At 38.0% G+C, this 15621-nt stretch overlaps 1 protein-coding gene across 6 annotated transcripts in view; it reads right to left on the bottom strand.

Moving 5' to 3' along the window:
* The window catches only part of aff4 (AF4/FMR2 family, member 4), a 60636-nt gene that overhangs the window by 38504 nt on the left and 6511 nt on the right, over positions 1-15621 (bottom strand). For 3 of the 6 annotated variants that reach the window (XM_081389936.1, XM_081389932.1, XM_081389933.1), the window contains exon 2: positions 3210-3387. The exons of the other annotated variants lie outside the window; for them this stretch is intronic. Coding sequence is in view for 2 of the 3 variants with exons in the window: in XM_081389932.1 (XP_081246058.1) it covers positions 3210-3226 (17 nt within the window). In the remaining variant the exon portion in view is untranslated. The remainder of the gene's footprint in view (positions 1-3209; positions 3388-15621) is intronic. 6 annotated transcript variants of the gene reach the window in all.

Here is a 15621-nt window from a genome sequence, read left to right as displayed (position 1 = left end):
ACTCAAGGCTAGATCATAATATACAGGTTTCAACTCGTTTCTCAGGTAAAGCTGGGAATTCATAAGTTAGTTATACTCACTGTACCTCCATAACCATGGCAAAACTACAGGCTCAGTGGTCAAACTATGGTTTGTTTCAAAATCAAAGGGATGACAAAAATGAAGTGAGCAAAAAAAAAAAAAAAACGGAGGGGGAAGAAAACAAAACAGTGAAAGGATGAAAAATAATGGGGGGGGGGCAAAAACAGCAGGAGAGAGAGCACAAAACAAACAAATGTGAGGAGAGTGAGAATGAAAGACAGGGGGAAGCAGAGAGCGAACAAGCAAAAGATGGATGAAAGAAAGCAAGAAAAAGGAGAAAAAGAGTTAATGCATTAAGTCTTTACAAAACCTATTATTCTTAGATTGTAAACAAATCACTAATTAAACAGTGTGAGAGTTAAAAATCCCTTGATATTACAGGCCAATTCATTAAAACAACAGACATCAACAAAGTTGCTTTCGCACAGAATCAGTGATTAGATCAGTGAACGTGAGGTGTGTGACATCACGGCGGGCGGGGCGGGGGCGGGGGGGCGGACTCGTAGCTTTAGATCAGGTCAAGGTAACACAGGGGCTCTGATGGCCGCGTCGAGAGAGCTCAGCGAGTGGATGTGCTAATGGGAGAGCGTTTGCACGACAAAACCACTCTGCAACGTGCAGACGCTTGACACACACACACTACGCTGCACCAAATCCAATTAGTCAAACCATTAATGGTCTTTGCTGATGAGCTGGTGTGTACACCTGAACCTCTCTCTCTCTCTCTCTCTCTCTCTCTCTCTCATCAACAGGCCCTACAGTTTCAATAACGTGGAGGGTTTGAAGCCTCAGCAATGCATCTCACTCGCTGCCTTCGTGAACAGCAGAAGGGCTAGATCACAATGTACTCCACTTCAGTTTCAATCCTGGACTCTAGCTTCACCACGGCTCAAGAGCAAGGTATACGCTTTCAAAGTATACTTGGGGCATTAGGAAATTACCCCCCCCACCCCACCCCACTCCACTACACACACAAAATGTCCTGGCTCTTCCAAGCTTTATATTGGCAGTGAATGTCCGTTTCTGTTTGGTCAATAATAGAGCATCCATCCATGATGAAAGTGCATCTCCGGGGCGTTAATAAAGTCCTTCTGAAGTGAAGCGATGCGTTAGTGTAAGAAAAACATCCATATTTTAAACTTTATCGACTGAAATAACTAGCTTCTGGCAGGCGGATGTGCGAAAGAGTAACACTTGAGCTGACGCACAACGTAATGATGAACGCGGTTGCCCAGCCCTGTTTGCCTGAACCTCGAGAGGCGTCAATTGCCTTCATTATGTTGTGCGTCAGGGCAAGTGTTACTCTTTCGCACACCGTCTGCCGGAAGCTAGTTATTTCAGTCGATAAAGTTTTAAATATGGATGTTTTTCTTACATGAACTTCAGAAGGCCTTTAATAACGCCCGCAGAGCCGTTTCGAGCACTTTAATCATGGATGGATGCGCTTTAATGGACTTCCAAAGACATTCACTGCCATTATAAAGCTTGGAAGAGCCAGGACATTTTTTAATATAACTCTGATTGTATTCGCCTGAAAGAAGAAAGTCATATAAAGCTAGGACGGCTTCAGGGTGAGCAAATCATGGGTTAATTTTCATTTTTGGGTGAACTATCCCTTTAAGAGCTGCAGATGAAGTGGTTATTTTAACTACAGTAGCAGAAAAATAGATGCTTTTTCTAAAATGCTGCAGAAAACAAGAACGCAGCGAATACAATTATTTTCATCTGCCATACAGATGAGACTGATGAGATGAGACACGGCATATTAAGAGGATTTCATAACAAACAATGTTAGAATTTGGAAAATGATTTAGAGATGGCAATAGACCAAAAAATAGTTAATTTAGTTTTGTCTTCATGATGAGAGTTGATTATTAAATGTACATAGCTTGTTTTTAGTAGTTGATTACTTGGAGCAAAATATAAAAATGGCCCATACTTTAGAGGTAAACCTGCGCCTCAGTGTGTTTTCTCAGTCATGTGCCATGCATGCATGTGTCTAAATGTCAAATAAATAGCCTGATGAAACAACTGATCTAACCTTTTTATATTCATATCCAGTAGGGAGAAATATTAACTTTTTTTTTTGGTAAAACTTGTTTAAAAAAAAAAAAAAAGTCTCATCTTTGACTATCTTGAGTGTTTTTCTTTCTTTTACAAAGTACTCCGGCTTCCTCGATGGAAATGTTTATCTGCTCCAAAAAAAGCATTGTCCGGATCTCCGCTGGGAAGGAAACATAGTCCATATCCTGATTTAAGTGTACAGTCCCACTTCTGATTTAAGGCCCGTTCACTCCAAGAACGAGAACTAATAACGACTATACTAGCGTCCAAACCAGCGCACGATACGGTTCTTTAAACGCTCGAGCTCTTTAAAACAGGATGGATTCTGATTGGCTGTCGATGATTTTCCAGTTAATCCGGAAAGAAGCGATCTGAAAGTGATTCCAACGATATCGTGCATTGTTATCGTTATAGTTGTGAACTCTGCTATTATTTAATATTTAGAACTATATCTTTATGTTTCGCGTCCTTAGTGTGAACAGGTTTTTATTCATCCAAAATTTTGCCAGGATCTCTCACATGACACAATGGCGCTGACATCCTATGATGCAAGTGTAAAGCAAGCTGGGTTATTAAATGACAATCAGAAAGTATTGCTGGGAAATTGACATGTCTTTTGACGCAATTGCTTAAATGTCCATGAAGCAATCTGAAGTGACGACTGAAGAAAAGTATGAAAACTTAACCTGAAAGATATAGATGTCTTATATTTTTCCACATATGTTTCTACATGCCCCAATAATAAGCAGTTTCAGGATAGAGCAAACGTTCACAGTTCACCTAAAGTGTCTAAATATCAATATTTCCAAAAGGGCTCTTCATACAGTAATATAATCCAGATTATTATCCATCCAGCCCATCTAGAATATTCTGACTCTTAGTCATTGCACGGCTCATTTTAAGGCCAACTTAAAAAAGACAAGACACAATAAAGTCTAAGAACTAAAACTAAGCTAAAGAAATAAAAGAAGAACGGTATGCAGATTGCTGAGAGAAGGCCTCAAACTTTGCCGTGACTACTATAGGAGTTGCTCACTGAAAACATGGCTGGTGCTTTAGCTTACCCTGACTGAGAGGCCATGGCCTCAACCAATGAACCATTGGAAGAGGATTGAGAGAAAATTCCAGACAACTCGATGGCTCTTTCCAGCTACGGCTCCCTCTGGTTTAGTACCGTCCACTTTTGAGGCACAGTTTTCTTGATCGGCAGCTTTCACGCTTCAATCGTCACTGCTGTATTTCCTGGGAGTTGAGATAAATCTGACTTTAGGGAGGGGAGGTTATAGTCTGTCTAGCGAACAAACCACTCAAGCTGAAGAGAGGAGGCACAGCTCAAGCACAGAGAGGTGAGGACATCACAATAAAACACTAAAGTGTGCTATATCAGATGCTCTGGAACAAATTTACAGTTTGACAGAGTAACCATTTGCCCACCAAGAAAAAAAAAAAACTGATAATATACAAGTTTCACAAAACCAACACTAGCCTAATGATAAAACTCATCCTTCTGCATTTAATCAATAATACCTCCAATGTGAAGTCATGTAATGTGAAATCGATCTACATAAATCCTTAAAAACCCTGCTTCTCTAAAGGAGGACACCCCTCGTGTGCTGTGGAGAATGGTGCAGTCCACCAACGCCCTTATAAGGACATGTTATTTTATGCCAGTTGGCCCCTCCTCTCTGTGATGTGAAGACTTAGGGCAGCCAATCAGCTGCGGTCTCTCAGTAAACACATGCCCTCCCCCACTTGGGCCTGAGCCAACACTAGCAGCGTCAGTTTCCTTAAAGGGCCAGACACGGTTTTCTCCAAGTCTAGAGGGAAAGCATGTCAGAAACATTAGTACACCCAGGAGGCCATGAGGCAATTAGATGCAATATGGGAATCACCAAAAACAACTGACTAACCATCCTGGTGTTTTATAAAAATGATGATAAGTAATAATAATTAATTTTAACAGAGCGATGCGCTTCACTAAACCATGTGAATAGCAATTAGTCTGTAAACCTGTATCCTAAAATAAGCAGGGATTAGCGGCACGCATCTCTTATTGGTCAAGTATGATAAATAAGATTTTCTTACTTGAACTCTTAAACATGTTTTTGATTCAGTGCAACAGAACAACCAATTAAATCATTTTAGTACGGAGCATAAAAAAAGAAAATTATATTTACTACACAAATAAATCAATGACTTTTTTTTTGCACGGCTGGAAATCACAATTTTAAAATCGCGAAATTATATTTCTAGGTTTTCCATGACAATTTTTTAAGCATTCAGGGTGTGATGTCACACTGAATCAACCATAACCTTCGACCTTTCCTCATAATTCTATAGGATTACAATTGTGTTTTTATTTCAAGACAACCAACTGAACATGGCTGCTTTTTTAACTAAAACATTTGCTTAAAAAATAAAAACTATAAAAATATATCTATGTATGTACATCTATGAATATGTTTGAGGGATGAATCTCAAACCAATCACTGAATCAAAGGTTTTAATGAATGAAGCTTATCAAGACTAACTGAATCAGAGATGTAACGAGTAATTTCATACTCGTAAAAGTCACAAGTCATGAGACATGGAAACAGTCTAATTAGACTAATGTCTTTAGAAACTCGTTTTCAACTAAAAACGTAAGCGTTCTGGCCGTTCATTTACACAACAACCGTGTTTTGAGGGCCTGAAAATGCAAAAAGTGTAAGTTTCTGAAAACTACACCACTATCATCTCGGTTTAAACTACAAAAAAAGGGTGTTTTGGATTCAGCGAATCATGTATATCATGATCCGTCAGTCAATCTGAGGCCATACATAAGATCCCCAATTAAAACGCTTCAAGGTTAACCGGATCTTTGAGCTTCTACACTGGGACATGCATGTAACATGCAAATAAAAGGGTTAAGGGTTTAACCAATTTGTATGCATTTTCATTTCTTTGTTAAAATGCAAATACATCCAAGTAGATGAGAGAACTTGTGCGTGTTTTAGTTGCTGTAAAGCGATATTCTCTTATACTGGGAAACATTCTGGCCCACATTTTGTGTGCATTATTATTATGCCCGGAAGAAGTGGGTTAATCTATTAATTTATTGTCTTCAATTACAAAGTTAAAAAAAGTGTACAGACATTATAGCGCACAATGTTTTGGACATCTATTGTACAACTATAGATGACGGTACATTATTAAGACTGAGTTTTAATCGAGATGCCTTTTGTATTCTTTTGATTAATCAGTCCCTCCAGGATTTCGCAATTTTTGTGTGTGATTTTTGCGATCAGAATGACTGATTTTGTGGTGGTAATTTCCAGAAATTAGTGAAAAAAAAAATTGAAATTTTTATATTTTATAATTAGGACATCACATTTACCATAATAGTATTATGTCAGATGCACAATAATCATACATGACACAAATCACAAACAAAATGCATAAAGCATGTTTATTTTGGTCTAATCAAATTTCAATCAACTGAAAAACTTTTGAAACAACCAATGGGCAACTTTTCTACCTGATCTATGTAAATATTAACAGCAGGTGTAGTAATTTATACTGTAGAACTGTGTGTAAATCCTGAGTTGAGGGGTCCAGAGCTGCAGAAGGGCGTTTTGCATGGCGTCCCCACTGTGTATAGCTTCGCAATACGAAGTGACCGTTTGAAAGGGAAATACTCGGTTACTATCGTAACCTCGGTTCACTGAGAGTAGGGAACGAGTAGGCCTATTGCGTGGCCGGCCGCCGCCGCCGCACTAACCTGGCAGATTGTCGCTTCAGTCATTAAACCTGCTAAAACGACGTCTTTCAGGGACTAATATAGGCTAGGCCTCGCCCCCTTGGCGGGCTCTGACGTGTAATGGCGTGATGCTAGCTCATTGGCGCACACGTCAGAGGCGCCCGCGCCATTGGATGTGCAGTTGCCGCAGCACAGCCAATGAGTGAGCCAGACACTCACTGTGCTAGATGTGCAGCTGCAAAATGCGTTTTACATTATAGGCAGTAAATCGAGGAAAAGGAGTTTCCACTTTTCCCGCAACATCTCCATGTAAAAATGCATTGAAACTTTAATTAAAGGGTTAGTTCACCCAAAAATGAAAATTCTGTCAGTAATTACTCACCCTCATGTTGTTCCAACCATGTAAGTCTTTCGTTCATCTTCGGAACACAAATTAAGATATTTTTGATGAAATCTGACAGAATTTTGACTCCTCCATAGGCTTCCAGTGTGACCGAAACTCACCGGCCCAGAATAGTTATTAAAACATCGTTAAATTAGTCCAAGTAACTACAGTGGCACTACATTAAGTTTATCATGTGACGACAATACTTTTTGTGCGGAAAAACAAGAAAAATAACGACTTTATCCAACTATTAGTGTTCCTCAATGTGGGCCTCTGACGAGAGTTCACGGGAGCGCCAGGACGCATGCGCGAGAACTGAGCTTACGGCGTTCTTCTTCTACTACTAGTTACTGACTGCTCACTCCTTGGGAGTATTACCGCCATCTACTGTACAGGATGACGTCCCGACATTGCCGGGTGCGCAAAACGGTCTCTTCATAAGCCGAGGAAGACGCACCCGGCAATGTCGGGACGTCATTACTGACAGAATTTTCATTTTTGGGTGAACTAACCCTTTAAACTAGAGATATTTCAATTGGGTGATTATAATTCACTGTTTCGTGAGGTCTTTTTCATTTTTGTGATTATTTTGCAGTTAAATTAGGAATTATGCAGGATCGCAAAAAAATGCAACATTTTGTTGATTTCAGCGATCGCGGAATCGCGAAAAACTGGAGGGACTGATTAATGACCTTAAAATACATGAAGATTTGAGAGGACCTAAAACTGACTCCCTGAAGTCACTCACTTTAATCTGAGGCTGGCACTGGGGTGTTTGTGTTTGTTTGTTTATTCAATGTATGAACCGTAGAGTGGAAGTATTTTATCCATTCATTTTTCCCATGGGGATTTTTAAAAGGTTTTCATTAAAGATTTATAAGCTATAAGCCATGAACCAAACGAACCGACTACGAGGAGAATCACAACATTACAAACTTTGATTTGAAGCAAAAAAACACTTTAAAATCATACAAAAAGACAAAAGGTACAAGAACTTTGGCTTTAATCAAATTAAAAACGATGGAGAAACTTAAAACTACTCATTTACAAATGATGATTATATATATATATATATATTTTTATATTTTATATTTATAATTTTTTTATATATATATATATGTTTAATTTTATATCTCAAAAATGCATATATGTATATATATACACAGTATATAAACATTTAAGTATAGGGAGATCGACTCGATTACGCAGTGCTTCATGGGAGTGGGCGGAGCTTAAGCGTGATTGGTGCGTTTTGCTTTTTTCGATTCTCTGATTGGTGTAATTTTCTGTATAGCATCATGTAGTTTTTCACCCAGAATTCCACATCATTATTTTAAACCGAATAATTCTATATGTATATCAAACTTTATTCGAACATGTTAGTAGATGTTGTAAATCAGCAAACCAACATGTTTTTGTTCATTTAAATCATGTTTCAGATCATTTTAGTCACTATAATCGTGACGTTTCATCTCTAACACACACAGAGACGCAATGTTTCTAACCCAAGCTTGCCTCTGTGCAATATTAACTTCTTTAAAGAAGCCCTTTGTACTCAAAATGTAATCAACAGTAAAAAATTAACAATTTTTCAGAAGGCACTGGTTTATTCCACACTGTATTTGTGAATTAGTGTTAGTTAAAAAGACGGCAAGGGATTTCTTTACTATATATATTTATCTGCAATTGTTGTCACATAGTACAAGGAAAAGGAAATCTGTGACCTGTTCATTTTCCAGAGCAAACTCAATCAAATGCTGATAGTAAAAACCATAACATGAAGAAAACATTAAAATAGGGCAGGGCAATATTAAAAACGACAAACTGGCAGAAATGCATTAAAAGTATACACTCCTATGGTGGTTATGCCAGTGTTTATTGCAAAGCTACAGTGCCACGGTATTAAAGCATTTTTACTTTAGTTATATGAATACTGATTAGGGCTCGGATATCGAAATATGTCCCGATATGATTCGATTTATATATAAATAAAGGTCATCACACAAAAATTGTAGATACCAGTGATGTTGAACAATTCTCTATTCCAATGTCAATACCACAGCTAAAAACTACTAACTCATATAGCCTACATTTCAAAGATTATTAAAGACAAGAAAACAGTCATTAATAAAAAAAGAACAAATCATGAAACTACAAGCAATAACACAAATAAATGCAATAGATACAAATAAAATAAACAGTTCTTTTCCGGTACAGAAATTGAATAAAGTAAATTATAAAAGTTATTCAGTGAAGAGCAGTGAGTGATTTCTTTGTCTTTTGTGGTTTGATTAACATTAAAAACACAGACAGCATCAGGAATATTCGGCTGCTGTCCCTTTAAGACATGCAATGTACTGATACACACACGTTGTCTTTCTCGACTGTTTACGTTCACTTGAGTCATAACAGAGTGTGTTTTCTAATACGCTCGTCAAGGTGGGCATTTTGGCCTCGTTTACACTGCAGGTCTTGATGCCCAATTCTGATTTGTTGCCTTTATCTGATTTTTTTGACCGTCCGTTTACACGTTCTTTCAACTGTGACCCATATCCGGTTCATGCGTTTACACTTGCCATACGATCTGAAACATCGCGCATGCTTAAAGGGTTAACCTGTTAAGCTGCAACCCCACTTTTGAAAAATCCCCAGAAATGACATACCCAAACTGAAACAGATACAGTTCATGAACCCTTTGCACTAAAAGCACAAGTATGATCTCATTTGAAAGCTGACACCTGGCAGTTTATTGTAAATGTAGAATTAATTATTGTCATAATGATTTTTTTTTTTTTAAAAATAGCTTCAAAGTTTTGTAAAGTTATTAGAATTTTTTTTTATGAAACATATTAATGAAAATAAAATTGAAGTTGGCACTGGAGCAATCTAGAAATGCACTACAGCTAAAGCCACATGTCTGACCATGTTATATTTAAAATATGAAGATAATAAGTCTAAAACTCTGTATTTAGTTAAATGTTTTTCAAGATCATGTCATGACTTTATTTTGATTAGGCTACTCTAAAAATGCTACTGATGTTTAGTCATCGTCTAAGCATCCATTCAGTCTTTTGTCTCTATTGTTTTGTGGTGCAAACGAGCCCCATTCAGTCTCAGTCTCCCCCTGCACACATTCACACCTCTCCAGCCTGGTTATGGCTCGAAATATGCATTTCTTTTGTCTGCATTATAGTTACTAACGACTGGCTATTCACAGGGTTTCAATCCCTAATTTCTTTTATCAAAGTTCTCACTTCACATTTGAAGTGCACTAAATAGTGGTCAAATGCACTAAAACATATCAGTAAGCATTCTTATTTAGAACAAAATTCATAAAAGAATAACCCCTGGTGGCAGGTGCACCTGGGCTAGCTAGCATGTTAGCTTAGCACACCATCAATACACGACCATTTATGAGATTAAAACCATGTTTGTGCTCCAAACTTACTTCATAATGCAATCGAGTGTTTTAAATAATCTTCTGTGATATAATTTGGCTTCAGATAAAAAAAAAATCAGACAGAAAACATTATTTATAGTTTTATGCACATTGATAAAGTCTATATCGATTAGCATTACATTATAAATATAATCTATTATTATGAAAATACCTGGCATGGCTTGAAGAACACAGGCAAATCAAATATCATTGCAATCATGTTTATTGTCTTCAAAACATCTTTTATCTGCATATTACAGCGATCTCTGTAGCTTTGTGTGTAGCAGTGACGTCCTGGAATGTCACATGATTATGGCTCTTCTTCATGTGCCATATATGGATTGTTTTTTGTGCATATAGCGCCCTCAGGCTATTGGTATGAATTGAAAACACTGCACATCTCAGTAAGAAGCGATCATAATGATTACATCGACGCATTTGGGTATAAATTCAAAAAATATTATTCCTGTCTTTAGAAATATGACGTGAATCTATGAGAATATATCAATATTTCTCCAAGTTTGCACATTTTTTAGCTAAAAGCCCTGAAGGACGTTGTTTTGTGTATCGCTGTCATGACGACAGCACGGGAGTTTTTTATGAATGAAAGCGGCTGACGCGCATAATTCATATTAAAGGTATCGACTCATTTTTTCATTTCATAACTCCTGACACAAATTAAGACATAACTGTCACTATAAGTTTCTCAGAATACAATAGTGGTCAAATACTGAAACTTGAGTATTATATATTTTTAATGATGTATAGTTTGTCAAGGTATAACATTAAATCTGATAGTAACTTTGAACTATATAAATAAAAAAACGCTTCAGTGCGCCCACGCACTGGTGAAGCTTAACAGGTTAACTTCTCTTGCACAGATGGACGAACGCAAAATATGCTTGATGCTAGCTCTGCGATATAAGCAAAGTTCGCCAGCATGATTTTGAGGTGAAGGAGGATGAAAAGTGCCATTATTGCACATATGCTTCAGTTATTGTGTGTGAGAGAGATCTCAGGACCGGTGGGAGCATATCCGAAATTTCCGAAATTTTGTTGTGTACAACATGTTGTGTCAACGTTTGTCTACATTCATCTCCTACGACGGCACAACGTTTCGTCAGGTCATCCGTCCCTTTGCAGATGGACGTCGGGGTTTCTCTCGTCATTAAAGCGCGGAGACGTTGCCTAATGCCTCTGAAAATCCGATCTGCCTGTTTACATGACGCACTGGCACATATCCGATTTATTTCCACATATGAATGAGGCCTGAAACAGATCTGGAAATATCCGAATGCATGCGTTTTGTTCCTGTTTACACTGCCATAGAACACATCCGATCTGTGAGCAAAAAATCGGAATTGGGTCACATTTCACTGACAGTGTAAACCAGGCCTTTGAGATACACTTGTGTGATTTTGTCCGTTCAAGTGCAAGGAGACATGAAAGAGAAGTCACTTTATAATTTGCACACTGTCTGACGCGCGCAGCTTTCTGTGTGCGCTAGGGCTGTCACTTTTTATTCGATATTCGAATATGCATTCGAACTAGGGATGGGACGATTACCGTTTTCACGATAAACCACGATAAAATGTACTGACGGTTAGTAATATCGTTTAAAATTTAATTATCATTAAAACCGTGTTTGATTATCGCGATTTTAGATCCTGTTCAGCCAGCAATAGTCTGACGCAGGCGCAGCGCGCAATGTTATTTTTTTTTATTCAAGAAGGAATTGCGGAAGGCAGCTGAGCGTGCTCGGGAGATTTTTCAGCCTTTTAAAAGAACCAATTCTGAGGTGTGGTCATATTGTGGCTTTAACAAGAGTCCTGAGGGAAACTTAATCGAGGATAGTCACCCTGTCAGCAGAACATGCACAAGAAAAAGTCGCTGCAATAACTTCAGATCTGCCGAGTCGTCTTGTGTGACCATCACCGACTGTTGTATAGCGAACGCAAGGCAAGTTAACTTTGACCTCAATACCAAAACTACTTCTGGGAAATAATTGGGCATGAAATGTTGTTTAAAGTTGAACTATTTTCTATCAATAAACGTGAGGCTTCCGCAAAGAAAAGTTAGCAGTAAGTGGCTTAGCCAAAGACGAACGAACAAGTTCAAACTAGACTATTAAGAGTGACATTTAAGGGATAATAATTTATATTCATTATACACTTATTACACCGTTTTTTTTACCACATAATTACGGGCACATTGAATTGAGATACCTTTTTATAATCATGTACAGCGTACAAAACAATCGTTCAGACAAGATGATCACAACAATATTATCAAACTCTGTAAACAATAAATCAACTCTGATTTATTAATTTTCAATACAATTAAAAACGGAGACGCAAGACGGCAAGTTGTATTTGAATCAAACGAGAGAGCGCGTCCGTTGTGATGCATGGTGTAACGTCTGTCAGAGAGTTTGAAGTCTGCCCAGATGAAGAACACATGACAGTGCAAATGAACTGGTAGTTCCACGAGACTTTTATAGATGTTTTCTCTCAGTTAAGCACACTCTTCACATACATGTCGAAGAGCGAATGTTAAAAGGGAAAAGAAAACACTCCAAAACGCTACAAATGAAAGTGGAAGTAAACACATTATAATAAAACAACGTTCAGCATTAGAGCAGTCATCTTCCTCTTTGCGTGATCAATCTCTCAATCTCTCTCACTGTGCGTGCGCTCTCACATAAAAACAGCATGCATACAATAACGTACGCCATAGAAGAATTTATCTTAAAGGCACATCCACATTCATGTCATGAACACTACTTAACACTAGGTGGCCGTTACAATGGATGTGCGCGGTGTTATAATGCGTTGCTATTGACGACCGTCATTATAAGGAAGGAAATGCTTTAAAAAGTGCATAGAGCTGCTTGTTTTATTTGTTGTTTGTTGATTTTCAAATATAAAACTTGTTGAAATTTCTTATTGTGATCATCAACTCTTTTTGAACACTTTCATCTCGTTTTAACAAAACCGTGATAATATTGATAATCGTGATCATTTTGGTCACTATTACCGTGATATTAAATTTTCATACCGTCCCATCCCTAATTCGAACATGACGTGAAATATCCGAAACCGAACTATAAATAAACTATCCGGTTTTAAAAGTGCCATGTTTTGCGCATTTTTTACAGTCTATGATTAGACCGTTTGCTTTTTATTTTATTGTTTGCCATCTCATCCAGTAGCGGCCGCTCTAAACGTATTGTAGCGTAGGCCCATGACCAAATCAAGCGAATAACAGCCAATAGCCAGCTTGTTTTGAAAATGGAAAATAACGACAAGACAAATGAGTCCGCGCTGTAATCCCTGCCTATTACACACACACACACACACACACACGACCCACAGAAAAGACACGTGTCAGTATCGAGTTCTCTTTCGGGCTTGAACAAACCATAACACACAAATTATGCCAAATGTCCGTTTTGTCGAGTGTCCTCATAAGAGCAGTCTTAAATTATTTAAATAAAGTCTTAAATGAACGTAGAGATTTGTGAGAAAATGTGACGCGTGTCAGATCGCGTCTCTGTCCGCAGCGGCTGTTCTTAAAGTGTCATTAATGTTAATCAAAGAACAAAGGTAAGAGAGTACATTACTCACTCAGACCCGGCGCCAGGAGGATTATTATACCGGATATATTATACTATCTTTTAACACATCTCCAGCGAACGGCTTTTTCACGCAAAAGAAAAACTCTTCATGCAGCGAAGTGAAATTCAGCGACCATGTGGCGTTTCCTGATGGATCGAGGTTGTTCGTTAACTTCATTTTACTCGTAGATATTCGAATACATTTCTTGATATTCGATATCCGTTCGAATTTGATTTTTCTCAAAAGTGACAGCCCTAGTGTGTGTGCGCACACAAATCTCCTCACATAGCGCCCGCGATTCTCTCTCATGAGCACCGGCCCGATCGGGACACTGTTCCTCCGACCGTCTGGAACGTCTTTAACGCTAAAAGGCGAACCTGCATCCGCCATGTTCAGCATCTAGTGGAGAAGACTAGGAATAAGAGTAACGTCCATCAGATATTATGTCCAATGTTTGCGGAAGTAAATGCGGGAAAAGATCAATTTGAGCTTTTTAGAAACTATCAAAATCGACCACTTTAAAAAAAAACATTAATCAAAAAAATAGCCCAGCCCTAATATTTATAAACACGAGAATAAAAAAAAACGCAGCCGTCCTTCGATTGAGTTGAGTTTTCCCGTCCTTGCGCACAGTACACAAAAACACACACACAACGTCAGTTTAGTCCCATTCACAAGCTAAGGATTCATTCGGGCAGCTTTAATTATTTCTTTAAGTTATTGGATCAACTAGATTGAATCAACTAGATGATTTCTTCACTGACTCACTGAACAGCAAGTTAGTGACGTCCCTTCTTGTGTACTGAAGGCTCGTGAAACTTAATGTAATGATTCTGAATGGTTGTGTGGCACGAACCCTCTGCTGAGCCCCAGTCACGTTTACACACACACGCCCGTCTGAGCTTGCACTGCCTCGGTCAAACAAAGAGCGAGAGGCCATCACTCTTACCTCCAGAAATGACGAGTGATATCAGGATTAACCAGGCGTTGACGCCAAATAATTATATGTAAAGAAATTACGTTTCAAATTGGATGATGATATAATAACAAAATTAGGTTCCTGCACACTGGTGCATTTACAAAGAGATGCTTTATATCCGTTTTACTCAAACATTGCGGTTTCTTTCGCTATAGATATTTATTTTACACTTCAGAAAACAACTGATAAGAATACTACTTAAGCACTGGTAATATAAACTATACTTTATAAACTAGAATCGCTGGCTTACGGGAGTCTACGTACGGCTGTACCCGGAAGCCAGTGATTATAGTGTATAAAGTTATTTTTTTCTTGGCCATAAACGCATGGCTTCGCTTCAGAAGGCCTTTAGTCGTATGGATTACTTTTATGATGGATGGATGCGCTTTTTTGGGCTTCAAAATCTCAGTTACCATTCACTCCCATTACAAAGCCTGGAAGAGCCAGGATGTTTTTTAATATAACTCCGATGTGTTCGACTGAAAGAAGAAAGTCAGATACACCTAGGATGGCTTGAGGGTGAGTATTTTTGGCTTTGGGTGATATAACCCTCTAAGTCAAGTAAATGCAGGGAGGTTTTTAAAACACTTTTCATATTTGGCACGGGACACGAGCAGCCTTTAGACACAGCAACACAAATGGTCAAGAGTATCTCAGGCTTTTTTATGCTTTAAGAGACTGGGAATCTGCTGCAGTAAACGAGCGCCTGCGGCCGCTCTGACCTCACACAGCCCTGAGGGATTCCAGAAAGCAGGTTATGTGACATATCCCAGTATCTCAGCATGTTTAAGGCAGGGTAAGTACGCGGACATCCTCAACTTTCGGTTCCAAAAACGGAGGTAACTTTCGGAGTATGTAAGGAGCCATAGCAAGTTACTCTCTGAACATAGTGTTAGTTTACTCCAGAGGTGTTCAGCACATGCGTGCCATAGTGAGGAGGCTCCAGTGAGCACAAAATATTATATATATGTAGTTATATCGATATATAAAGCACTATTTTATTCATATATATAATATATACAGTACTGTGCAAAAGTCTTAGGCATGTTAAAAGTACTGTATATATATATATATATATATATATATATATATATATATATATATATATATATATATATATATATATATATATATATATATATATACACACACACACACACACACACACACACACAATATATCTAAATACACTAATAGCCGACTGTTAATAATGCTGCAAACTACCCTCTTATTTGCTACACTATAATATTGGTTGCATTTAATAACAGAGGTATCATATTAAACTGCCGTTTATTTTCAGACATAATAATTACACAC

This window comes from Scardinius erythrophthalmus (assembly GCF_964197995.2).
Source record: "Scardinius erythrophthalmus genome assembly, chromosome: 17".
Lineage (NCBI taxonomy): Eukaryota > Metazoa > Chordata > Actinopteri > Cypriniformes > Leuciscidae > Scardinius > Scardinius erythrophthalmus.
The sequence above is the reverse complement of the archived record's forward strand: the minus strand, read 5'-3'. Positions and strand labels throughout refer to the sequence as shown.